Below are 26904 nucleotides of genomic sequence, written 5' to 3' on the forward strand. Positions count from 1 at the left end.
AATATAATTCTTGGCCTTACCCGAGAGGATTATGAATATAGGAGCGGTTTCTGAAGTCCACTGAGTCCACATCGTTGAAGAAATACTAACGAGGAAGGGCTATTCTTATTTTAATAATAACAACGGCGTCAACAATAACAAAAGAGGTACACATTGCCAAAATCAGTGCTTTTCAGGTTCAAACATAATTCGTCTCCGAATTGTTTAATTGCCACACAGAAATGTAAAACTTCAGTTACAGCTTACCAACAAATAGCGTGAAGATAGTCCAATTACTATACTACAAGCTACGCAGGCAACGGAAACGTTTATCTCAGAATAAACCGTGTCGTTCTCCGTCCTGATAAACTAACTCCCGGCAGTCTTATCGGGAGGGATACTTCTCCCTCATCCTCTGCAGTTGGTGGTACAGTTTCATTCTCATTGTCATCATCGTCACCGTAGTCCCCATTAGCAATTCGACAGAGCCTGTTATCCTCCTCTGTTGTTAAAATGATGTCTGATCCATCGGAAGAAAAGTCGAGTACTCGGGTTAGAATGCACTTGGGGGAATTCCCATTACAGACATCACCGGAGGTGCATGTTAGTGAATCACTTGTTTGGTTTAGCCACACTAGGGATACTCTTTGCTGCACAAAATTTCCACCATTCACTTCTATTTGTACATCCTCCAGAAGAACTGCTAACCAGAAGGGTGAGATCTCTCTTCTATGGTTGTGTCTTACTGCCGATATGTCGTCTTTCTGGTAAATGGTTTGCACCCGTACAGCCGTACTCCGCAATGCCACATTAGCATCCACAACTTGGCAGGCTGTTGTTACGTCTTCGCTTTCCTCTAATGAGGCTGTGATGGTAGTGGGACACATACTAAGGGCATAAGGAAGGGTGCCAGTTAGCTCTTTCGTTTTTGAGCGGACATTTTCCTGTCTTACGCCTCTTCCATACTCCTTAGCAAATTCTCGCATCACAGTTTCTCGCCTTGTGTTTTCTTCTTTGCTACCTGTTCCTTCAGTGATTGCTGACAGCTTGTTTGGTCGCGTCTTGGTGTTTGGGGGTTCACCTTTGATAATTTTCTCCGGATAATATGAATTGGGCCCAGTGAAATATGAGAAATCCTTCTGGTAAATGCGCAGCATATCGTCTTCCACGCAGCGCGCTCTTCTGTAAGCGTAGTTACCCACTGTAGGCATGTCGTGGTCTGCTCGCATTCCTTTGAAATAGCATTCCACGCCCAAAGTTGTCATACTTTCGAAACAGATCCTGTCCAGAAGGTGACTATGCCGAATCTCCGTTAGCGTGTTGGTAAGGCTGGTCAGCGATTCTAGCACTATGAGGAAGGACTGTCGGGTGCATCGAGGTATGGTCATGTCGGGACCGTTGGTATTTCGCTTAACCGTCCTCTCCAGGGCTTCCTGTTCGTGGTTAGAGAGAAATGCAACCAACTCCTCGACAGATTTCACATGATCTTCAAATGTACGTGGTAGGTCTTCTTCTTTGGCTTTCTTGTCGAGTCGGAACACGTTTGCATATTGGGCCATCTTACTTTGCAGGGGGATCAGTCCCTTTGCTGACGTCAACATTCTTATTGCTACGTTACCGGTATCGCATACGAAAACAGTGTTTCGATATACGCATAAAGCAGTAGGCTTGTTCCATCGACTTTGGACACCATCACGATGGCCTGCAGTTTCTCCACACACTTTAGTTAGGGTTTCTTTACCCCCAAGCATCTCTTCTTCCTTCAAACTGAACAGTGCATGTTCTTTGCTGGAGGACAAGAACACGGTTCCACCATCTGTCACTGCAATACCCATGAGGCCTGGAATATTCGAAATTGTTCTCAGTTTCAATCGTCCTCTCACTTGACAAAGATGAATACATGAACCATTCCCGTCTCCAACTAACAAGTATTGCTCGTCACGTGTTAAGGCTAATGAAGTTAATAAACTAGATCGATCAAAACAAAACAATTCATTTAACTGGCCGACGCAGTTAGTTTCCTCATCGTCTACAACACCAGAAATTAAAAAAATCTTGCCAAGACCAACGTCTGACACAAACAGTTCAACGCTACCCTTTGCAGACGCACATATGGCAAATGGTGACACCAGATCCGGTACATTACCTTCAGAAATAAGGAAAAGATCGTGTACATGGACTTTACGGATACGTCTACCGGCGCAATCTTCTTCCTCACTTTGGCTTTCTTCGGCGCTCCCTTGTACAATCTGGGAAGCGTGACAGAAAAGCGTTCGCAAATTGACTACTCTAACTCTTCCGTTTTCTTGGTCACAAACGCACAGCTTCCCGCTCTCTTTCACCGCAATACCAGCTGGGTTTCTAAGTCTGGCCTTGTTGCCATATCCATTAGTGTGCCCGGGCTCACCACCACCAGCGATTAATGTGACATTTGCTGGACAGTGCATGTCAACCATGAAGACTGCATGGAGACGTCTATCGGTAATAAACAGCCTGCTATGCTTTGGGGAGAATGCCAATCCTACCGGGTAGCTTAAAAGAGAGGCCCCGTTCTTTTTCCAGTGCTTGAATTCCAGTTCTGGAACTAATGTTGTGCTCACTCTTTCATCTGGAATGGAATCTTGAATCGCTTTCCGGTGAATCTCCACTGCTGTTTCTACATCCATCCGATCTTTGTTTCGAACTGCTTTCAATGAAACTGATTTCTTGATGTCTTCGTATTCTCTACGTAGCACCAAAAGCAGCCTTACATTCACTAGGTATCCATCAATGTCAATCCAATGCCAAAACTCTGCAGAACGTACTGACTTGATGTTGTGTGGGCAGTCAGGAATAGGAACTTGGTAGGGGTACTTCGCCCTGTCTGCTAGCATGGAATTCATAAAGCTCTTTTGCTTGGGATCGCAGTCAGTGGCCCAAACCAGTAGGAACAGTCTTGTGCATACTTTATCTTCTCTCATGCACAAACTACAAGGGCGAAGAAGACCTTTTCAAGCAATTTCCGGAGTTCTACGGTGAAGTAAATTCGATAATTAACTTTGGATTCACTTTGGTATGTTCGTTTCATTGATCAAATGCTCTATTTAATTAGCATGTCAGTAAATGGTATGGAAACGCTGTCACCTTCGAATATAATTTTGATCACAGAAACGCTTCAGTAAGTGTTCGCACAACCACCGCTTTTTGAGCAGAAAACACGAATAGAACAAACAACGACAACTCCACAGACCTTGAACTTTTCTTTTCTTTCTCCGCTTCTCTCTCTTTCTTTCTTGGACTCCTGTACATAAATTTGCAAGATAGTTAGCTCATAATTCTGAACATGATAGAAACAGACAGATATAGCTGCTCGAAGTTTTAGATTACTGTTTCACACATTCTGATCTATTCAAAACCACGCCGCCAAAACATTTCCATCACAAAGTCACAAACACCGAATTTATAGACGTACGTACCTTTCCGACTCATGCTTTTTCTTGTGCTTCCCAATGCTGACAAAGATTGATAACGATCGATTGAGAAAAAAATTCAAAGTTATCTCTAGAGATGTCTGATTTCGACTGATTGAATCTGGACTGAATGAAAGACACTACGTCGACACCACGTGCAGCATGTCATTCTTTGAGTGACACTGATGACATGTGCCTGAAAGAAGCCAGTAACTGCAACCACCGCGACTACTGATACTACGGCCAAGAATAAGGATACTTTATATTATTATTCTTTTGACGTTACTTGAAATCCAAAAATTAGTTCCAATTGCGCCCAAACAGGAAAAGAATCTAAACCTCCGACTCCAAAAGCGCAACGGGGAAAAAGGTCGAAAGGGTGTCTTATAAAGAGCGATAATATACAGTAATATGAATCACTCCCTGGGATTCTGTCACGTCATTATAATGTGACCATTGTTTCAAATTGATACCCGATATGTCACAATGACAAGGGATGTTCCTGCGAGTGAAACACGCGTGAACATGCCTGTTGCGCGTCCTTGCGACATGAGATTTTTACGCAACAGTCGCTAAAGGAAAAGAAGAGGCCCTGGAACCATCACAACAGAGTGGATTCCAGCAACCTGGATTCTGGATTACAATACTTGGATTCCGGATTCCATTAGCTGGATTCCGGATTCCAAAGCCGTGGATTCCGGATTCCACAGACCAAAATTACCTGGATTCCGGATTCCGGATTACCTTACATGGGGCGAAGTACTGTTTTCCTCGAATAAGGGCCTCGGCGCTCATTTACTTTTTTCTCCCAATGGTGGCGCTTATTTGAGGGCGGCCCTTATGAGTGTAAATATGGTAATTGGTAATGTACCGTCTTTACGAGCGCGAATAAGCGCAGCGGCGCTTATTAACTTTTTATCCCAATTGCTGCGCTTGTTTTAGAGAGATGCTTATTCGCATAAATACAGTAATTGGTATCTTAAGAGTTTATTACATTTAGGGCAAAATGTTATTACATTTAGCACTTTATTCTTTATTCGATCTTGACAGTTATGCAAACCTGAGACGACGTCGAGGGTTTGCATAACTGTCTCGAATTCTCTCAACCCCTCGAGTGTTTATATCAGGCTATTCAAACACAGGAAAAAAGTTTTCTATCGCTTAAATATTGCTTTTTTTAGAAAAATACTGTTACTTTGCCGTTTACAAGCAATTTATTTGTAAACGTTAAGTTTCACAGTGCATAAGGAAATGTACCGAATTTACGCGAATTAGCGCCGCAGCGCTTATTAACTTTTTTCTCCAAAAATGCGGCGCTTTTTTGAGAGCTTAGTACCGTATTTACTCGAATAAGCGCCGCGGCGCTAATTAACTCTCCCACCCCCTCCAAATGCGGCGCTTATTTGAGGGCAGGGCTTATTCGAGTAATTACTGTAATTGGCAGCTTGAGAGTTTATTACATTTAGGGCAAATTGTTATTACATTTAGGACTTATTTTATTTTTTTTATTATTTTTTCTTTTTTTTTTTTCTTTTAATTTTTAAAGACAATTGGTGATAATAAGACAAGATCGTGTGCTTGTAAATTAAAAATTAAAAAACTATTAAAATCCTATTACAATTAATTCGCTTAAAAAAAGAAAAAACTATTCATTCAAAAACACTATTTACAATTTCTGTCTATTTAAAAAGCACTTAATTTAGCTTAAAAATAAGTTAATTAAAACTAAGAAAAAATTTTTCGAATTAAAAAACATTTCATTTCAATAAAAAAAAACTGTCAACCTCTAACCTGTCAAAAACTGTCAACCTCTTTAGGACTTTATTACATTTAGGACAAAATGTTATTACATTTAGGACCGTTTATTACATTTAGGCCTTCTACCGTGCAATTCAGATGTATTAGTGCTTGTAATTTTCAACTGAATGGCTGGCCCTCTTAAGCGCTTGAAGGATTTAAAATTCATCTTCCCAATTACCTGAATTGTACTCCCTTTGGTTATTACCATTACTTATTATTATTATATTATTATTATTACTATTATCATTACTTCATTGACTGAATATTTTTTCTTCTTCAGCGAAAATTAATTGTAAATAGGTTTTAATAGTTAGTTTTGTTATCAATAAAAGGTTTCTATTATCATCATCATCATCATCATCATTATTATTATTATTATTACTGTTATTGTTATTGTTATAATTAATACAGAGAGAAGAGACGGAATAATCTTAGCCTCCAGACCTCGGTCCAGCTTTCGCGCGGCTGTATCTTAAACGGAAATGGCTAGAATCCATAGCTCAAAAGGAGGTTTTTGAGCCCACGAGACTGAGCACCCCCACCCAGACCTTGTCTTCACTAAAACTGGTGGGCACCGCTACCTCCTTTTGAGCTGTGGAAACTAGTCCCTTGATCCCTACCATCTCAAAAGCAGGAAAGAGGCAGGAATTTAGTCGGGTGTGAAAGAGATCTACATACATAACCTATATTCACGCTTAACGTATTACCGCTGACGAAAAGTACAGGCTCAGATGCAAAGGGCGCGCTTTCTTGAACCTTTCTTGTGTTCCCTTCGTGTTGGAACGTTCATAAATTTTAGTAATGTTCTGCAATGGAGCGAAAGTCCTTGAGCACAAAGAACAGGAAAACTAAGGTAATGTAGTAGTTCATCGTGACAAGGTGAGACATACACGTTTGATCCTCTGTATGGGTACTGCGGTCGATGTCGATTTCCATCAAATCGATGATTTGTCAACGAAATCGTCGCTTGTATATCAAGAATTGTTTTGCATGATAGCACTATCAGCGACATCCTCGGAGACCCAGGGGCAGATAGTGGGAGCGAGGGAAAGTCTAAACGGGCGGGAAAATATAAAAAAAAACAATAAAAAAATATATATTTATGTAGCGCCTATACTTTTCAGTGCGAAGCGCTTGAAAATATGGCACGAAGAAAGGAAAAGATCGGTGAGAAGAGCTCCTGGGGACAATGTCTTAGCAGACCAGTTCCAAACGGTCGCCGCCGTTCTGCCTTCTGATTGGGCAGAAAAACACAAAAGTTTTCTGGCACCAATCAGAAGCCAGAATGACGGCGACAGTTTGGAACCTATCTGGTAAGACCTTGGCCCCAGGGGTTCTTCTTGCCGATCTTTTCTTTTCTTCATGCCATATTTTCAAGCTCTTTGCACTGAAAAGTATAGGCACTATATAAATATATATTTTTTTATTGTTTTCTTTCATATTTTTTCGCCCATTTAGACTTTCCCTCGCCCCCACTATCTGCCCCTGGGTCCCCGAGGATGTATCAACGAGCTCAAGCAACCCGACGACGACAACAGAAACGAGGAAATAAAAAAAAGCAAACAGGTTTAATCTGTTCTGTGAGCAAAACAAAGGTGCATTACACTTCTTGACTACATTTTTTTGCTGTCATGATCAGAATGTCAATGCAACAATCGATCGTGAATCGCTTTAATCTCCAGCTATTGTTTCGTCAATAGCGATCATCGCAACTTTGATTTCGTCGGAAGTACCCACAGAGAGCAGGTGCGGATCCACACCGGTTTCCACCGTTTTACGGAAATCGGTCACATTTTTCATATTAAATATATTTTTCAAAATAAAAACACTTTGCAAGTTGAAATCTGGCCAATATCCCATCTAAATGACTCGGAAATCCAGGAAAGGGGACTTTAAGGAGTAAAAATCCAAATAATTTCTTGGGGGAGCCACCCCCCGGACCCCGCTAAAAGATGGCGCCTTTGGCGCTCGTTTAGGAAATCGGTCAGTATTTATCCTAGATCTGCGCCTGGAGAGGCTCTCATTTTAATACTTAGATTGTTGTTACAAGTCAAGGTTGTTCTTTTCATAAGTTTTCAAATAAGCTTATAAAGCCTGTGTTGTATAAATTCGTCTGGATGGGAAGAATTTTACCGATTAGGCTAGGATCTCTTTCTTTCAGTCCCAAGGGTAACCACATTCTGATTAATTTTCCTGATTCCAATCCGTATTATGATGCAGTTACCAATACTGTACCAACAAAACGGCTCATTGCAATTGAAACAGAATAATAAGAATAAGCTTAACAAGTTATAAGCAAAATTAGATTTAATTTACAGACTTAAGATAGAACTACCTTATCACACCAGCTTTTCCAGCCGCAGTTGTCCCAAGCTCACATTACACAGGGCTGTCAGTAAGGGCTGGTAACCGGCCAAAACCACCCTATAGTTAGCCATCCTTAGCCAGCTACTTTCATCTCCTTCTACCATAACTGCTAACAAAAAATAATCACCATAGAAAAAAATTGTAAAGAATTGGTTTCCCAGTTTTGAATGACGTTGAACGCATATTTAAACAGGTTTGGATCTGTTAAACATTCAAAACGTGCGATGTCTTGGAATGCCTGGGACAGTTTGATGGCATTGTTCCCAGTCTTGCATGTATTACCGGGCTTCTGATATTTCGCCCGGTCGCAGAGCTACCAAACCCCGCGAAATTCACAAAGACACACAAAATATCGCGAAATGTGCTAGCAGTCATTTCAAATACATGTCTGTACACCATATTTGAAACTTATTTTGGCTATTAGGGCTGTTTACTTGCCGTAAACTTGCAAATTTATCTTGCAAGTTCATCACAGAAATAAGCAAACAACATGCCAAAAACTACCAGGCCTAGATTATGTTGCAAAAATCTGGGCACTAGCCATGACATAAAAAGCTTTGCCATTGGCTCATTTCTCAATGGTATTGTTGAAAGAGAAAATGATTATCTCTGTTTAAAAAAAAAAAATGTTTAAAGCGCTGGGTCAGATTACCACAAAACTGATCAATTTTTAGCGCGATTTGCCCAGAAAACTCCCACGACATCAGCCATATTTTATTGATTGTTTGTCAGCGAAGTTTACCCCCAAAATTCCCATGAAATTGGCCAATTTTTCCGCGAATTTGTCCCTGAAAATTCTGCAAAATTTGACTTTTTTTCCGCGACCTATCAGAAGCCCTGGTATTCTGACGAGACAACATGGCGTCCTCCTGAAAACCCCTGGAAACGCCATTTCTGGGACTCTAATTTTCAAAATGTCCCTAGATGCCTCAGCCCTTAAGAACTTGTGCCTTTGGTGTGAGTTCCCAAGCCGCCTACTATTCATTGTCAGCTTGCTACTTAAAAATTTTGTGACAGCCCTAGTTACAGGGGTGGAATGTAATTTACCTTGCATAACCCGATACTCCATTATTTGTCTTGTGAATGGAGTAACAGGAGTTAGGCAATCAAGCCAAAGAGTTGCCCACATCAGTAATTTCACACCTAAACACACCAAAGATTAATCTTCTTAATTCATTTTATTTATCAAAAGGTAAAATATGATGATATTTAGCTTCCGCAGACCTTAGTAACACAATACTGACTTACTCGTGTCACAAAATGTACATTGCATTCCACCCCTCATAATGTGAGCTTGGGATGCCTGTGTTCCAACCCATAAATTATAGTCATTCTAGTTCAGCTTGTTGTGTAATCAATAGCACCTCTACCTTTGCCCTCATGTATGTGTATCCCTGGTATATGTACTTGGATGTTTTCTGAGATCTGCATATGTAAGGGTTTCATTCTTTACAAAGGAAAAACCATTGGATGGTGCAGCAGGTACAAAAAGCAGTCACATCAAAGGGATATTGAAGGATGCTGTGTCAAGTAAAGCCAATCTTTCTGTCCATGGATCACCGCTGTCAAAAAGTGGCAGTTACCTGGGTATCCTGGAGAAATCACATGACCAAAATGAAAGCTTAGGCTTTCATTGTTCTTTCGAAAATGATGGCAGCCCAGCACAGGAAATTGACATTCCTTGCACCCAGCCAGTATCACAAGATAAAGTCCTTGAAGGTATGTATATTTTTTCAAGTTTGTTACTCTAGTATTTTTGTTGCTCACTTTCAAGTCAGTTACTATATTTTGATGATTCTGATTACAATTCTATACAACATTTTTTTCCAGTGACTTTACAAAAGACATGTTTAAATGTAAGGACCCTATAAAAGCTGGAGGGGCAGTTTTCTTAATTTGTAGGTGTGCTGAAGGTGTGACTAAAGGTCCTGTGACTTGAACCCAGCCCTAGTCTTAGCGTCTTCAGTTGCACCCACACCTTCACCTGCAGATTAAACGCAGCATAACTATACATGTAGTAGAGAGGGGGTGATCATATTACTTAAACTTCACTTCAGCTCCTCATCAATAGATGGGGGACAGTGGTTGTGGGGGAAGGTGAGACCAGTTGAGCCAGGAAGTAGAGGCCACAGGTATTTGCAGTAAGGGGGGAATTGAACAGCTACAATGTAGGAAGTTCTTTTGGATCTTTTTTCCTTTTGTTTCTATGAAAGTATTCAGAAAAATAGTGAAAGGGAACAGTCAAACTTAGCAGGCTACAGTGTACATGTACTTACATGCACCTAGGGTAAGATGGGCATGGAGCTAACATGTACATGTAAACATGGCATTTGCAGTTCTGGAAAACAATCCATGTAAATTTTCTTGGCCCTCTGAAAACATTCATCATTTTCTTATTGTCCCCCAATGAACCATAGAAACTGCACTTAGAGATTAAATTGTACCATTATTGTAAAATAATAATTATTATTTTATCTGCTTTTACAGTTTTAATAATTTATTCTGAGTTCAGGCTCCTCATGTGTTTTTGTGTATTTGCATTTTCCTTGTTAAATAGAATTCTTCTAGGCAAGGCCAAATGAAAAGGGTGCTCAGTTTTACTGTAGTCACATTAGAGAGAGTGTATGAAAGTTGCTAAAATTAGGCCTGATCTCAGGTTGAATACAGTGTGTCAGGCAATGTGCTTTTTGATAAATTGTTATGCAGGGGTTGTGGCTTTTATTGAGGTGCGTTCTAACACTGAAAACAGATTTGAAGGAATCTCTAAACAAATGGAAATGCTTGGAGCAAAGGTAAAGATTTATAACCTATTAAAAATCATGAATGTGTCATGCAGATGTACATGTTGCAGTTATTTTTTTATTTTAGTTAATTTTTATATTAATTTTCCTTTGATTCAAATTTAGTAGCATTCATTACCATACCCAAAAACAACGGGAAATAAAAATTATCTGAGATAAAAAAATTAACTACAACATACATATGAAAGAAATTTCAGTGTTGTTCATGGCTTCGCCTTGCTAAAATTGTCCAGCAGCCAAGATAAAAATTACCCTTTCTCTTTTCTGCCTTCCAGAAACATTGTACTGTGACAAAGGATTAAACTTAAATCTTCTTTCCCCTCTCTCTTTGTTTTTCTGGTAATCCAACCCAGTTTTCCTGGGAAATGCATGTACGTCATGGGACCATTACATGACTGTACTGTACATTTCAAGTAATGATATCTGATAGAGCTGTAATACAAAATTTATGAAGTTATTAAATTTCAGTAATTTTATTTATCTATTTGTGAATGTAGTGTAAGCATTGTTTTCTACAAGTACACTGTACACATACAGGCATTAAAAATGGTTCAATCAAACCTCATTACAGACTATTTATAATATAAAGAGATTGTGAGGTGTTGATCAGTAATTTCTCGCCTAGGTGGTGAAGAAGTTGACTCCGGAAGTTACTCATGTGGTAGGTGTATATTACTGGCTTTACCACCTTGTACACCCATGTAAGAATTAGCCATGAAAAATCTTAATTCATTCTCTTTTAGGCTTATTTTTGTTGTTATTGTTTGTTTGTTTAAATGGTTTTGTTTGCTCTTTCTTAGCTTAAACTACAAACTGAAGTCAGCAAGACATTTTTGTATCTGCTATTTGTAGATAACATTTTGAGAACTGATTTCCCTTTTGGCCCAAAATAGTGGAGGCTACAGTGTAGTCAATGTTTGTTGAGAAGAGTGTGATTGTCTGCACAAATAAGAGATTTTTCCTTTCAACGTCCTTTCCCCTTTTTGTGGTAATCCTTCCTCAAAATCTAAATTACTTCCAATAATATAAGCTTATGTTTGGCATAATGATCTTGTTATAACTTGCAATTTGGGCCTGAATTCTGCAACATCATTTTGTCATTTTAGAAGAATTAATTATTAAGCTTCATCTTCTGCAACTAGAGATGCAACAGTCATTTCTAAACATTTCACTTTTGATGTTTGTCCTGAATGACCATGTTTCCCCTGACAAATTTGAGCAATTTTGAAGTTCACCTTTCCTTCTCCATTGAATAATAATTGATGCTAATGATAATAATATAACATATTTCAAGCAATATAAATTTTAATATTGGAAGTGTTCTATCTTAAAATTCTGTCTTTTCTTCAGGTATTCAAAGATGGAAAGAAAACAACAAGAGAGAGGGCATTAAAGAAAGGTATTCATGTGGTGTCTGTGCTGTGGGTGGAGAGCTGTCGGCAGAGTGGTAAGCGTGTATCAGAAGACCTCTTCCCTGTTGTGATTCCTGAACAAGCTGTTACACCACTCATGGTTGGTCGTCTTAAAAGAACAAAGTCCATGCAGCCTAAAGCTTTTGAGGAGGATGTACAGAACAGTGCAGGTGTGTGTAGCCTTGTTCTGTGAAATTTTGCGTTGGGTGAAAACTAGGAGCCATGTTTAAGAGGGTAACAGTAAATCCAAAGGTCACTGAATGCATATTAAACAAAAACAAAGTTTGAAAATGACTTTATCTTTATCATGTTACACATAGACTAGTATACTGTCAATTTAAAGGTCTTAACAGCTAGTTTTAAATAATCCATTGTAAACAGACAGAGGAGAAAGAAGAAGAAAAAGAAAGCTTCAAGCAGAAAATGTCACTCCAACAGGTATACATGTAATTAAACATCAACTGGACAAAACTAAAATAAAATAATACAAGGAGTATTGGATGAAAAAAATGATCTTTAATTGTTATTGTCATGTTTAGAGTTAAGAGCTCCAGCCAAGTTCAAAATGGGAAAAATTATGACAATTTATACTCATGTGGCTATTTAGATTTCTGATGGTGAACATGAAAACCTGATACTTCTGAAATCTTACAAAAGATCACTTTGTACTCTTGTCATGCACGCAATTAAAAGAATGAAAAAATATTCAAAGAGCAAGTTAAAAAGATCGCTAACCACTTGTGTGAATATGTTCACCTGTTCTTATATGCATTTCACTTATTTTATCTTTTTTTCATTTTTTTTAATTTTTTGTTCTAAAGCTATGGTCTTTGCTGCAGAAACACAAGATCCTCATAGCCCAGTAAGTTTGACTATTATTCTTCATTAAAATCATTATGATTGTATTGATCAAAGCTAACCGTAATTTTGTAACAAAAATTTCATTTCCTTTTCTTTTTTCTTCCTTTTCAGATTGGCTTCAACCCTCCTATTACGCCCCACATGATACCAGACACACCCTGTCATGACCTGGGAACATCACCTCCTTTTGATAAAGCATTCACTTATGGCAAGTTTGTTTGTTTGTTGCATACACATAACTTGGTTTAGAAATACTGTCTTGTAGCAGACAAAATGTGCTGTTTTTTGAAAAACTGTCGCCTATCTCCTCCTCCCTAACCTACTCCCCCTTATTTCCTGACTGATTACTGCATGCACTGTACATGTATGTTATTGATCTTGGATTAGAAGGAGAAGAGTGTTAGCATTTAATGCTCAGAGCTTTCTTCTACTTTCCATGGATCGTTTGGTCTACCAGTCATCACCTTTGTGCAGAACCTCAATGCCATCCTTTTTGCCACTGTGAACATTGTGGCAGGTACCTGGATGAGTCTGTATGGGTTCACATGGCTGGGTTGCAAGGGTTGCTTGTCAAGGTAGTGGTTTTCAGTACTGCAAAATTAATGATCCCCAAAATGGACTGCAAATGATAGACAATGGGGATCATTTGTGGTCTGGGGATCATTTGCAGTACTGACAGTTGTCTACAGTCTTCATGTACGTGTAGGTGCTGTCTAGTCACAGTGGGGAATAAGTGGGGAACCCATACATCCATCCACCCAGATATTTAATGCTGCATGATCAATGCAGTTGCAAAATGGAAACAAGAATATTGGATGCAATATATTTCACTTACACTGGTTAGTCCTGTAATTGTTTGCCTTTTTCATTCTCAAAATCTCCATAATTTTTTCTCATGAACAGATGTCGACGAAAGTGGTGAAAAGCCTAAACCAATTAAATTCAGTGAAGAAGAGAATGAGGAATCACCAGACAGCAGCGATGATATTCCATCAAGTATAAGTAAACTAAAAAGAAGGTTGCTCAAATGCACTCCAACAAGACCACCCAGTGTAACGCTCACCGAACCAAGGATGACACCAGTCACGCAACTACAAAAAACATGCACACCCAGAGATGTTCTTCTGACAGGTTAGGAATGACATGTTTGGTAGAGTTACAGTTATGACAGCCAACAGATTGTCTGCCTTACGCATGCACAAGCACATAAAAATTCAGGTCACGAGACCAGCCAGTCACTGCATGGTGTTTTACTTTATAAAGAGGAACCCACCTAATTTGGGTGTCTGCATGGTATACAAATAATAGGGCATTTGTAGTTAGTCATTAACGTTATACAACACCCCCGTGCTGGATAGAAAGAGATGCACTGGGAGAGGACAAACAAAGTAAATAAATATTTTAAATGATTTTTGTTGATTTAGTACCACATGAATTACTAACTGCAAAGGGCCCATTATTGGTATTCTAGGCAGAAACCAACCGCAAATAGGTGGGTTCCTCTCTATAAAGTAAAACACCAGAGTGGCTGGTTAGTTTCACGAAAAGGGCTAGGCGCGAAACGTGCCCAGCGGCGAAGAGCGAGGTAAAACGGATGTTTTCGCAGGCTAGAAAAGGGCCCATTGTTGTTATATTTCTCAACAATATTATTAGTTGAGGAGTTTTTCTGTATATTTTCAAAATTCTTTATGGAACTTGTCCATTAGTTCAAACCGTTAGAAGGGCAAAGAAGAGAAATAAGCCAAGAAACAAGCGAGGAAACTGAAATACCCGTAGGCCCCACGATGAAATTTCCTTTGAAGTATTCCTTTGCCTGCCGTCACCCTCAAACCAAATCGTGAAGTACAGTTACAGCATTAGTGTACAAGTGAACGCTCTCGATTGAAAATTTAGTTCGTGTTGAGTTGAACATGTGATATTTAAAGAAAGGACGATTTGTACCAGTAAACAAAACAAATCGCCAAAAGTTTCTCAAAGGTGTGGTGATGCCCCTCTCTCACCCGACTTCCACTGGCGTACTACACTGTACAACAACAGTACGTACAATGTACAGTACGTACAATGTACAACAACAACTTTTACTCAGTTGGCCGGTCACTTAAATAAAGCCTTTGAAGTTCTCATGATCCCCAGTCCAATATTGTCTAACATCAACATTAGTCTAAGATTTCTCTTGGGCCATCCCAATAAAATATTTCGTTTCCCATCGCCCTCCCTCTCGTGAAGGTGGGTCGGTCGGTCGGGCAAAAAAAAAAAAAAAGAATGAACACATGATTGCATATTAAATCTCACGTTTAGTCTGCAAGATATAATCAGATGGTAAAAGTTGCCTATTAACAGGACTATCAAATGTCTAAAAAGGCTACAAAAACGAAGTATCGATGATAATTTAAGACAACTGGTGTTAATAAGACAAGATCGTGTGCTTGTAAAGTAAAGCACTTGTTTCTTTACAAGTGATTCTGGAATTTTTTTCTTTTTTTTTACTTTTCCCAAAAAATGGGTCGGTCGGGCGATGGGAAACGAAGCATTAAATTGGGATGGCCTTGACTTGAAATCACAGGCTCTGATCAAGGAAAGAAAAGAAAGAGGCAAGATTCCACGAAAGAATCGCAAAGCGAGGGTATCAAGGTAAGCGGGGCAAAGGAGAGAAAGAAAGCAAAGCTTGGAGAGCAGGTTGAATGCGATGCGAAAAATGTGAAAGGAAAAAGAAGCAAGACAGCAAGCACTGGAAGAAACGAGCGGAAAAATGAATCAACGGATGGAAAAGCACACAATTTATATCCAAATTCAGGTAAGTGTTGGTTGTTTCATCAGCAAAATCAGTTCACTGTTACATGTATGTTACTCTAATTACCACCTTGAAGGGCAAGGTTCAGTAATTGTTGATAAGTAAACAATAATGAATTTTAAGACATTACTAGTATCACATATTGTTTCACAATCGTGACATGACTTGAAGAAAAACCTTTTTCAAGCTAAGTAATGTTTTATAACACAAGATATCACAGGTTTGTGAATCCGTCCCTAGACAGGTCAGTGGATGCAAAAGGTGTACAAGAACTCTCTGTTCCCGATTGTTTTGGACTGCTTGAATGAAAATGTTTTTCCTATCTTTGAGTCGACGTTAATTTTCTTTTAAAGGGATATGTTTAAAACCAGCGGAAAGCAGCTCAGAAAGTACAAGTGAAGGTAAAAAACATGCTAGTATTCCAGGAAAGAAGAAAGGACAAGCAAAAGCAAAGAAAAAGATCGTCGAGTGTCACGCGAACGATGGAGAAGATTTAGATTCTGATTCTGGAGTCTCCATTGTGGACGGAAATGTGAAAGGCTCAATCACAAATGGCGAGCAGCCCAGTCGAAAAAAGTTTTCGAAAACAAGCAAAATTGTCGGCCAGACAGGAGTAACTGAAGCTGAATTGGAGGACGTTTCTGAGCGAAAACTGGTTGAGAATATGGCTAAAATAGAACCGGTTGGAACGAAAAAGGAACAGAATTTAAATAAGGGAACCAAAAAAGGCAATGGGAAAAAATTGTTCAAGCCTGAAAAACTTGTCAGTCAGGACAAACAGGTTATTCGGAAGAAAGTCGCTAGTGAGGAAAAACTAGTTAATGGGGGAAACCCGGTTGGTGAGGAAAGTTTGCTCAGGCTGGTTAATGACTGCGAAGAAGAAAAAGATGGTCAGGATAGAGAAAAGGCAATGAACGGTAGCTTAGCGGAAGGTGAAGATGTTGAAAATGATGAGACGGGCACAGAAGAGGAAGAACAACCAGGCGAAGAAAAAGAAAACAAATCTGGGAAGAAACAGCGAAACAAGCTGGTGAAAAAAGTTAAGGTTAGAACGCAACCTTAGTTACTTACTTCAATCCACAGATGCAAGCATTTATCTCTCGGTGAAGCTTGTTTTGCACGGGGGGTTAGTTATAGAGCTAAATGACGTCGAACAAATTGGCTCGAAATTATAGCAATCGCAAAGTGTCAGTCTCGCTTAAAGCTGGTGGTTTTTGGACGCTGCGTGTTATAAGACCATGCTCTACCCAACGTTTGGCAGTAGGCATATCTCCAGATGAAATCTGATGAAGAAGTTAAAATTTCAAGAATTTTGTGCCTAAAAAGCTATGCATTACACACCCTTCGATAGTACGATAGAACAAATATAGGCTGCATGATAACTACTAACCTACGGGTTTTGTGCACAACTTATTGTCATTATTTTTTGTGCACGTTTACGTCCTTTTTGTTAAGCATAGGTAATTACTTGTTTCTCTGGTTGAAAAAGTCTTGCTAGCAAAGTTTTGCTAGTGAACTTAAAAGCCCCATAAGCGATCACACCACTTGAAGTTCGGAAGTTGCTTGAACGCAGGTGGGCTAGATACCTACATTCACTACACCAGTGTAAAGTAGTCTACAGACGGGGTAGTTTTACAGGATTGGGAGACAATACAGCTCCAGTTGATCGAAAGGTGGATAGCGCTATCCACTGGACAAATCACTATCCAACGGATAGCGCAATTAGTTTTCGTGTACTTATCTTGTGGATAGCGATTTATCCAGTGGATAGCGTTATCCAACTTTTGAACAACCGCGGCCAGGTAGATATAAATGTCAGTTCTAATAGTTGTATCGCGCAGATGTTAAGGCGTATAAGGTGAAGCTGAATATAATTTCTTTTTTTTTCTGTGCCTTGCTTCTGTCACATTCTTGTTTTGATTTCTCGGTCCGCAGCCAAAGCGTTCCATTGTAATGACCAGTATGCACTTTGGGTAAGTGATCGTTTGAATTCTTTTAAATCACTCAGATCTCAGTTAGTGTTGAAGTGAGGTGCTATATTCTAATTCCCAACGTGTCACCTTCCTTTACACTTTCAGCGAGCAAGATATAGTTCTGTCTGTTGTTCGTAAGCTGGGTAGCTTCTTCATAGAGGATCGAGTCTCCTCTTCCACAACTCATGTGATCGCTGGGAGTCCTCGCCGCACGTTGAATGTACTGATGGCTATTGCGCAAGGCTGTTGGCTGGTGTCGCCTATGTGGGTAAGAAAGTACAGCTTATTTTTCAAAACTGGAGTATTAGCAATAATATCTTGTACATTAGGCCGCGCTCCCGTTTGGCCTTGTGTAGCTCAGTAGGTAGAGCAACAATGATCTCATCTGTAGAATACGGGTTTGATTTGCCAAACTATGGTAAGGGATTTGTTTCTTCTATCCTTGTATAGGCCATTTCCACATTACTGAAGCTACACTTTCTTACTTACTTACTTTACTCTTCCCCAAAGGGGCTTTTGAGTTCGGTTCTAAGTCTTTTTTCCGTGCGCTCGGCAATGATAGAGACTTAATTTTCATTTGAGTTGAAGAATATCATGTGAGGTAGACTTCGAAAAGTAAGATTTATTTGAGGGTGTCAGTGGGGTGTAGCGACTCAGTAAAACCGCTAAAATGCCCCTTTAAGTCAACAGATAGTAAAATATCGGCTTAGTTAAAATAAATGAAAATAAAAAAGTAAATTAATAAATAGATAACAATAAGAGTATACAATAATTGTTTGTCACACACAATTAAGCTACTTTTAAAATTATGATGATGTACAATTTAGACCGGCAAAACTTCAACGCGGCAAGCAGCACATGATTGTAACAGTCTATCACTGTCAATATTAGGTGTCAGTCAGAAAACTACAAAAAACCAACAAAATTCTAATACGAAGTAAGAGGTTACCAAAACAACTATGTCTGTATAAAACAAAGCCATTTTTCCTAGAAAATGCTCAAACTTTGACTTCTATATACATTTACGCTAAAAGCGACATCGATCTTTTTATAAGACAGTCAGTTCGTACTTTTTTATTTATACGGTTTTTTTTACGACAGCAAAACTTTCCTTTATAGGCTAGACAGTTTAAATTGACACTGGCTTATATGGATTCAATTACCTCCTTTTCGGAATTCATAACCCGGTCACTGGTCAGGATAAGCCAGTTCGTTAGTTTGAGCTTAAATTCTGGTTTAGTTTGAGTCATTCTCTGGTATTCCTTGCAAGAATGTGGCACGAATTTTGCCTTACAGATAATGAAGTCTCTAGAAGTTGGTTATTGGGTGGACGAAGAGCCTTATGAATTATCCGACGCATTTCCCGCCGCACAGGTAAAAATTAGTGATTGTTAGCTTGCGGTCCTTGCGGACTCGGTTCCCCCCTTTCCAGAGAATTCCTGGCCCATTTATGCTCAGTATCATAACTTTTGGCATGTAGACAAAGTTGTAAAGGGTTTTTTTGTTGTGTATGCGAATATTAGGCCTCGAGGGAAAAGGACGGGTTACTTAATTGTTTCCGGATAAAAAACAATTCGGACGATATTTTAGCAGATTTTGGACAACCGTTGTTGGGATTTCGGACAAACGCGAAAAGGAATTTGGCCAATATTCGTCATATTCATTCATCGTAACCTCACACTCGCTCAATTACGCATAAGCATGTGGCTAGTACATGTGGAAAATACCGGTACTCATCGACTGAAGGTAGGTTATGAGCCCGTGAAAATCAGCACACTCCCAACCACCACCTCCACCAACCCATCAGCCAAGGTTTCACTGAAACTGCTGTTCACTAACTTGGTGTAAGTCGATGTGATCTATTGTCTTCCTGTTCATATTTGTGAGGTAGTTGTGTCGCCTTGAACGAGTCAGCGCTGGATCAAGCTACCGGCAGGAACTTTTTGCTGAATGTCCACCAATATTTTTGTCTGAAAATTGTTCTCCCCCAAGCGATTCCCTGATGAATCTTATCAACCTCTGTGGTGGAAAGGTAATGAACATCAAGAACCAAATGTCTTTGCTTTTGTTATAGGCCGAGAAAACAGCCGACAATTGGCGACGCTACCACTGGTTTCCCCGCGAAATGACGTCTGAGAAACGAGCGCAGAAATTCCACACTGATGACGCTTCACTACCCAGATCTGGGCAGTGTTTCTGATTGGTCGTGCCGCGTGGGAAATTTGATTTACCCAGTCAGAAGCACCGCCCAGATCTGGGTAGTGACACGTCATCAGTATGGAATTTCTGCGCTCGTTTCTCAGACGTCATTTGGCGGGGAAACCAGTGGTAGCGTCTCCAAATGTCGGCTGTTTTCTCATGCTATTTTTCGTATTAAACAATGTCAAACTTGGAGGAGACTATGAACTACTGCCTTTGGCCCACTAAACCATTCCTGCGGTAATAGTATTCTCCTCCGAAATTTGATTTATGAGGGGAACCTATGACGCCTTCTTTTAAGTGGAAGCCTCTGAAAATCAAAAAAAGTTCGGGAGGGTTCGGCATGCAAATTCTGTCAAGTTCAGAACTTATTCGTGTGTACGACCTAGTAGTTCCCAATTAGCAGATAGACTGTTAGGGGCTGCCAGTGACGCATATGTATCCTGACGTCCGAGCTTACTGTTAACATGTTTTAAAGATATATTATAAAGAAAGCGCGTCTGTTGTCCTCTGATCCACCACTCCTTCCACCAAGCGCGATGACTGAGGGCGCTATTGTCAAGACAGCAATTATTGATCTGTCTCCACGAGCCCAAAACAACTACTTAACAAAATCTTGCTTATTAGTTTACACTAACTGAAAAACTGGTCAATGATACTTGTTCGTCTAATAGTTCACAGCTTAGTTCTAAGGCTAAGTCATAGCCTGTTCCAGGCTCTAGGCTAGTCACAACGAGCGAAAGGAAAAGAAGAGGGTGAAAAATGAAGGAGAGGAAAAGAGGTCGCTCTGTCTCTTCCCTGTTCTCCAACGTTTAATTTTTTTCGCGCTCGCTCTTTGCTCGTCTCAGTTTACTGAGAGCCTGGAACAGCGGGGCTAAAAAAGGAAGTACAGTCAACTCTCTCTAAGACGGACACCTTTGGGACCAGCACTAAGTGTCCGTTTTACAGAGGTGTCCGTCTTATAGAGGTGTCCGTTAAGAGAGAGTCGACTGTAACTGTTTTCCTTTATTTATATCTAAGGTGAGCACATCAGTCAGAAAGGCAGGCATCTGTATCGGTTCAATGACAAGAAGAACACAAGCGGTAAACATCACAGAGCAGTGGCTGCTCGGTGAGTTTTGTTCATAGTTTCAGCCTTGGTCATGTCTTTGTAAAGGTATCAGCTGAACTCGTTCTATGTCCTCAAACGCGGTCGTCGACTTATGCGCACTGAGGCTATTCGTTTGTTGCTGCTGGGATGGTGGGTAGTTGAAAAAAAAGCCAACGGTATTACTGAATGAGTTTAAGTCAAAATTATCACAATAAAAATTCAAAAGCTAGCGTTTTAAACCTGGCCCTTCGTCAGCTGAGAGACAGTGGGGCCAGCATTTCGGGATTTTTCAGCTTTTGAATCTCATGACTCTGTTAAATACACTTTGATGTAAAATTATCCTTGTTATAACCCACCCGCGTTGGATACCTAAAGACATATTTAATTTAATTTAATCCATTTTCACTGCATACAAGTCATTATAATGAGACACGAATAGAGCATCGGGGAAGGACTCAGAAAAGAAAACTGAACCATACGAGCTAGTCCACCCAATTTAAAGGAAAAGTAACACATACAACACTTTGTGTGGTAAGTTTCTTAATCTGCGCACACAGCACCAGAAACACTGGTACATTTGTGCGGGTTTTGCGCCCCTGACACTGCAAAATGAATCGCAGCGGTGGTCTCACAACCAAGCGAAAAAACCCTTCCGTCCGTTACATCTTCAGCGTTAAACCCTTGTTTAGCGATTTCCTGTTCAAACCGTCGCTAGCGCTACTGTTTACGCTGCAAAACTAGAAATCTACTCTTAAAAAAGTTTTATTCATTGAACTCCGATTTTTGTAGCGTTATTTAAAAAAAATTAACGATTCTCTCTCTCTTAGTGGAAAGTTTTGTAAATCTGCGCTTACCTTTTTCCCGTAGATTGCATTACCCAGCACACAGTACTACCTTACGCTAACTACGCACTCAATTCACCAGCAAAACGGCAGCGAGAAACAAGTCCGAGCTACTAGAGACAACATGAGTTGTATCAAAGAACAGTATAGTTTTGCTCAGTTTTGAGACTAAAGACAAATCACCACCAGGACAAGAAACAATGTTTCTTCATGCTTCCCACCTTTTGGGTATAGGATATGCGAGTGGGCGTAATTGAACGCTGTTACTCGGTGACTTTTCAAGAATATAGCAAAATATAATTCACTACTGGATAAGTTTTAACTACAGAAAACGGTCAGTAGAGTCAATCGGCGCTTTTCACGCGTCTTTGATCAACGAGATTGCGCTAATAAGGCCGCTAAGAAAAGCGCGAAACTGAACGCCTGTTGCTAGACTCAGTTTAGAAATGTACCGTATTAGTCCAAACTAAATCACTGGATGGGGCTCTCTGCACAAACCAGCAGTCAAGGAACTAAATGAACCTTTTACACGCGTCTTTTATGAACGGGACAACCCTGTTAGGTAGCGTTTGAGGCCCAGGAATAAACCTTTTTAGTGTAAACCAAACTATTGCATTAGTGTTTTGCGCCTGCTCTGCCGGGCTGGCTACTCTGGATTAGAATTGGGTAGTTATCTCATGGCAATGTCCGCAATTTAGCGCGCCTGACCTTAATTACCTATTGGGACGCGATGCCCACTCTAGCAGTATTTAGGTGCAATGTGTACAAAAACGTGAGTCAGACTAGTTAAAGGTGAATACCGTAAAGCTGTAAACGGCAGTAATCGTAATTGTAATCGTGAAGTTACATTATACCAGATCAGTCACTCACATCCGTTGGAAAATGGCCACTTCCCCAGGATATTCATCCCCCCCCCCCCCCCCCCCAGCTGGTGAATACCCCATACACTAACTTTGCAACAATGCGAAATGCATTAGCTGGTATGACATAAGCTTGAATCATGACAAAATATATTCCATAGTCTATATAAGCTCTTAAATGTAACAAAAGTATTTGAATTTTTAACGTTCTGAACCTTTGGGTAAAGGAAAGAGAGCGGGGCATAATAAATACCTGCATTTTCTTAGTTATGCTGAGGAAAATGAAGCAACAACAAGTTTTACAGCAGTTGTTTGCTGGTCGATAGCAAATGACTACAGCCTATCATAGACTCGACTGGGCGTTATCGAAAGTTTTTGTAAACTTTCGACTTTCAAAATCCAGTGTAAATTTTCATACCGTGATAAACATCACGATTTATGATTAAGAGCTAAGTAGAATAACCAGATTTGTATCTGCGATGTCATATCGATTTTATGACATTTATAGTAGATCCATCTTTTACGTAATCTTTAAAGGAAAAATGCATGGCAAGTTTTATATATTAATAAATGCTTATTAGACTAAAGGACTCCTTTCGTAGACGAACAATAATTCATCTTAGTGTAACTCGTAATACAAGCGCTTAGATAGCTTAGTTTACACAGTGCTTTGTCTAAGTATTGTTCGGGAGCATACTACACACTGCTAGGATCAGTGTCAACACTGCTTATGTGTAACCTTACCCTCTCTCCCAATCTGTTTTCTCCCCGGGAGGGGGGGGGGAGGGTACGGCTAGACGTAGGTAATGTCGTGAGGGTACTGTATAGCCTCGAAATTTCTCTCTCCACCCTAACAAAACCGGCGCCTGCTACGCAGTCTAGATACTGTATAGTGATAAAAAAAAAGAAGATGACTCTTTGAGCTCGGTAAATAAACGTGAAAGATGTGGTAATAAGCATATCACAAGCATATGGGACAACAACAACAACAAAAAAACAAAACAAATGTAAACCTAGTATATGCCCTTGCTCTCCATGAGTCTCTCTGTAGCTCAGTGCCGGGATTGAGTTGTTTGAGTGCCTGCCCTGTGTTTGGGAGGTCACAGATTTGAATCCTACTATTTTCCTTGTCTTATGCTCTCGTCCTACTTATTATCACATCTTTCAGTCATCTTCCGATCGTTTTTGGACGCCTCAGTCTCGGGAAAATATTTAGGATGTCTTCAGGATACTCCTAAATAATTTCGGATATTTCCGGGGATCTTCGTGTATTTTCGTTTTAGCGGAAATTTATAAAAGTGAGAAAACAGCCGACATTTCGCAACGGCACCAACGATTTCCTCGTTAATGACAGGTGAGGAACGAGCGCAGAAATTTCATACTGATGACGCGTCACTACCCAGATCTGGGGAGTCCTTTTGATCTGATTAATTGAAAATTTGCTTCAACCAACAACAGTGATACAGCAGCAGTATCAGCAGTATCATATCCGGGTAGTTCACTTATCAGTATGGAATTCCTGCGGTTTTTTCTCGAGAAATCAGACGACCGGTCGAAAATTCGTAGCCTAAGGGTTTAAGAAGGGTTACCAAATTTGCCCCTAAAATGGGCATATTTATTGGCCAATGAATCAGCTCCTCACGCCTTAATTGTATCTTTTCTTTCCATCTTCCTTGATCCCAATCTGCGGAGTCCAGGTTGTCCTGTTCAATTTTACCATGTCTCCGATGGTAATCGAGTGTCTGCTGTGGAGGCGTGAACGCGAGAACAGGCCAAGCAGCTGCTAAATTCTTATCCAACACGTAAATTGCGATCGTGATATATCTGCACAAACAGGTCAATGGGCCTTACACGCGTCTTTGATGAGGAGGATCGTCCTTTTTTAGCGCGAAAAGCCTCATTGACTACTCTGAAAAACCTTTTTTTCGGCAAACGTTTATTCTTAACCTTGTTGTTTTTTGGCAGTTCGTTCGCGAACAATCTGCGATTAAGTGAAAGTGGACGTGTTTCATCCATCACAGGCGAAAGTCACGACATGTTTGTCTGAAAAAAAAAAACAGACTTTCCTTAGATGTGGTACAGTCAGAACTTAATAATTAACATAAGTATTAAATCAACTTTAGAGTTAATAACTTTTATTCTGTAGATGAAATACAGTCAAGTCTCACAATTAACATGAAAGCTGACAGTGTATACACGATCTTTAGCATGGAAATTATGTAGTTACTTCAAACAGTTTTTTTAAAATTGTTGCTCACGCGCAAAGGCAATAAACAAGACAACTCCAAAATAAAAACTTGAAGGATAGTAAACCGCTTTCCGTTTCCGAAAGGAATTCGAGACTTTTGATACGTCCCATTCAGTAGGGGGAGGACGAGGGGTGATGGGGGTGGGAGCCAGGAAGAATTGGGGTGGGAGGGGTAAAGGAGGCGAGTAAGGAATGAGCGGGAGGTGGGAGTTCTGACAGTTCTAAAGGGGACGAAAGCGGGAGAAATAGGGGGAAATTACGTAACAATGCTTTAACATTAGCAGAGGGACGTTTCGAAACGTCCCTCAAGGGCGATGAGCAAGGAGAAACGTTTGCCGTTCGCAGGCTACTTTAATATTTCCTAATAAAAGAATGGCTAGGCTAAAGGGAGAAAGCCTAGGAAATAGGGTAGGAGCTGAGAATGCAGGGTATGGGAGGCGGGAACTTTGTATCCCCGGTGCTCCCTTCAGTCACTACGTTTCTGTTTTGTTTTTTTTAACTGCGGATTAATCCTTAAAGAAGTGATCAGACGCAAAGTTTCAGAAAAAGACTTGTAACTTTGCGTGTGGCGATTTCGGTAGTAATAACTCGTCCCAATTATTCTTCCCTAATAGATCTCCAAAGACGGTTCCGTTAAGTTCTTAAGTGTTGCTTTTAAAATAACGTCAATGTTGATGCACTTATAAAAGACTAGGGACCGGGTTTTAGTAACAACTGCTCCTGCTCATCTGCCAGGGTTTTGTTTGTTATTTCGTTGAACTAGGCGATTTTTGTTAAGCCTCAAACAAAAAAATCTAACTTTTTCATGATAAAAACATTAAGTTTGAAACTTAACGCAGAAAGCTATCTTCTGGACGGTCGTTTGTTCATTAAATTTGAACTGTTGGCTCTGAATAAAATCCTTGAACTTAAGCTTTAATCGGCTCCTACCACCCCGAACTCTTTGGGCAGTGCTTTTTAGTGGATATCGGTGTTCCTCAAGATGACTGAGGGGGCACTGCCCCCCGAAAAAAGATATTAGCAGTTGATTTGACGTTTAGATTTTTTTTATCACTGTTTGAACTTGGCCTCTCCTACTTACAGGTAAAACCAACACCCTTACTCAGAAGCCAGCTGAAATATAAGTGTGCATATAGCACATGTTTTATGTCTATTACCGCAATTATTCTTGAATACGTGCGTCCGTACACAGAACAGACATAATGTGCGTGAATTAAAATGTAAGTCTTTCAAGTAAGATTAAGAAAATCTGCTCCCGCGACAAAGACGGGTTGAGTTGATTTCCTTGTCGGAACGTTTTCATTTTGAACCAAACCAGTGCACTTGTAGCAGGAAATGTTTATTCCATCTGCATGGCATTTGCTTCTCTCTCCTTTTGAAAACAGGCGAATGGCTGTTTTCCTTTCGTTTGTTCAGCAGTCTAGCTTTAAGAATTTACGTCGGTTTGTCTGTCAAAGTGAACATTCAAGTATGAAAAAAAAGACAACACATGTGGAGAAAAGGTGAAAGTGATAGTGCAGAGTTTTTTACCAAAACTAAAACAGATGTTTGTCAGAAAGAGAATTTGCGGTCTTAAAAAGCTTTTAGGCGCAAAACACGATAACTCTATTTTATTACTTAAAAATTATAGGTACACTCCACCTTTCGGTCATAGAAAAAAAGCTAATTAACAGTGGTAAACTTGATTTCTAAAAGTCCGTGAAAAACCTTATTTAGTTTCACTCTCGGATATGAAATCGTAACTGTGTGAGAGAAATTACCGTTTATTGGCTTAAGACGAAATGCTATCGGCTGTACATGGGATATTAAGATGAACTGAAGACATGACTAAGAATTACTAACCAAGTGGAAAAAGAGACTGGTTTCTAATTAAAACCTTTAAGTTAGTGGAAATGTCTAATCTCAAGTTTGGCTTTAATTTGGCAATTACAAAAAGGACATTTAACGAGGGGATTAAAATAAATGAATTATTTCAATATCCTCAGTGAATGCGCGGCAATCACGTCCCAAATTTAAACCTTCCCTCTCCAGCTCGCAACAGGAGACGCCCACGCTAGCTTCTCAACCGAGTGACGTATCATCAGGTATTCCTAATCAAAACGTTGATTCATTTGAAAGTACAATTCTCTCTGATTTTCTTCCTTCTGGTCGTGGTTTTAAAATTGCAGGTTTAAACATTAATAGTCTTACAAAGCATATTGATGAACTAAGAATTCTCCTTGCCGATCGCTC

General features: G+C 39.9%; 2 protein-coding genes across 2 annotated transcripts; one reads left to right on the forward strand and one right to left on the reverse strand.

The window, feature by feature from the left end:
• Positions 1–308: 308 nt before the first annotated feature.
• Positions 309–2939, reverse strand: LOC140953311 (uncharacterized). The gene has a single exon (XM_073402805.1). It carries the CDS (start codon positions 2937–2939, stop codon positions 309–311), a length of 2631 nt encoding a protein of 876 aa, XP_073258906.1.
• A 3100-nt stretch (positions 2940–6039) lies between these two features.
• On the forward strand, positions 6040–21804 carry LOC140953312 (microcephalin-like). The gene is made up of 17 exons (XM_073402806.1): positions 6040–6081; positions 8957–9314; positions 10302–10387; positions 11022–11057; positions 11747–11978; positions 12190–12246; positions 12630–12670; positions 12781–12881; positions 13586–13800; positions 15233–15463; positions 15814–16505; positions 17396–17433; positions 17539–17701; positions 18730–18807; positions 19325–19465; positions 20653–20743; positions 21590–21804. The coding sequence occupies exons 1-17, from the start codon at positions 6040–6042 to the stop codon at positions 21679–21681; spliced, it is 2694 nt and encodes an 897-aa protein (XP_073258907.1). The 3' UTR covers positions 21682–21804.
• The last annotated feature ends 5100 nt before the right edge of the window (positions 21805–26904 follow it).

This window comes from Porites lutea, chromosome 11, assembly GCF_958299795.1.
Source record: "Porites lutea chromosome 11, jaPorLute2.1, whole genome shotgun sequence".
NCBI classification, from domain to species: domain Eukaryota; kingdom Metazoa; phylum Cnidaria; class Anthozoa; order Scleractinia; family Poritidae; genus Porites; species Porites lutea.

Bases quoted from the DNA above. Each gene is read 5' to 3' on its own strand.
- LOC140953311 (XM_073402805.1), bottom strand. From the start codon at position 2,939: ATGAGAGAAGATAAAGTATGCACAAGACTGTTCCTACTGGTTTGGGCC.
- LOC140953312 (XM_073402806.1), top strand. From the start codon at position 6,040: ATGGAGCGAAAGTCCTTGAGCACAAAGAACAGGAAAACTAAG. The intron at 6,082-8,956 runs GTAATGTAGTAG...TGTAATCAATAG, and splicing joins CAAAGAACAGGAAAACTAAG to CACCTCTACCTTTGCCCTCA. The intron at 17,434-17,538 runs GTAAGTGATCGT...TTACACTTTCAG, and splicing joins ATGACCAGTATGCACTTTGG to CGAGCAAGATATAGTTCTGT.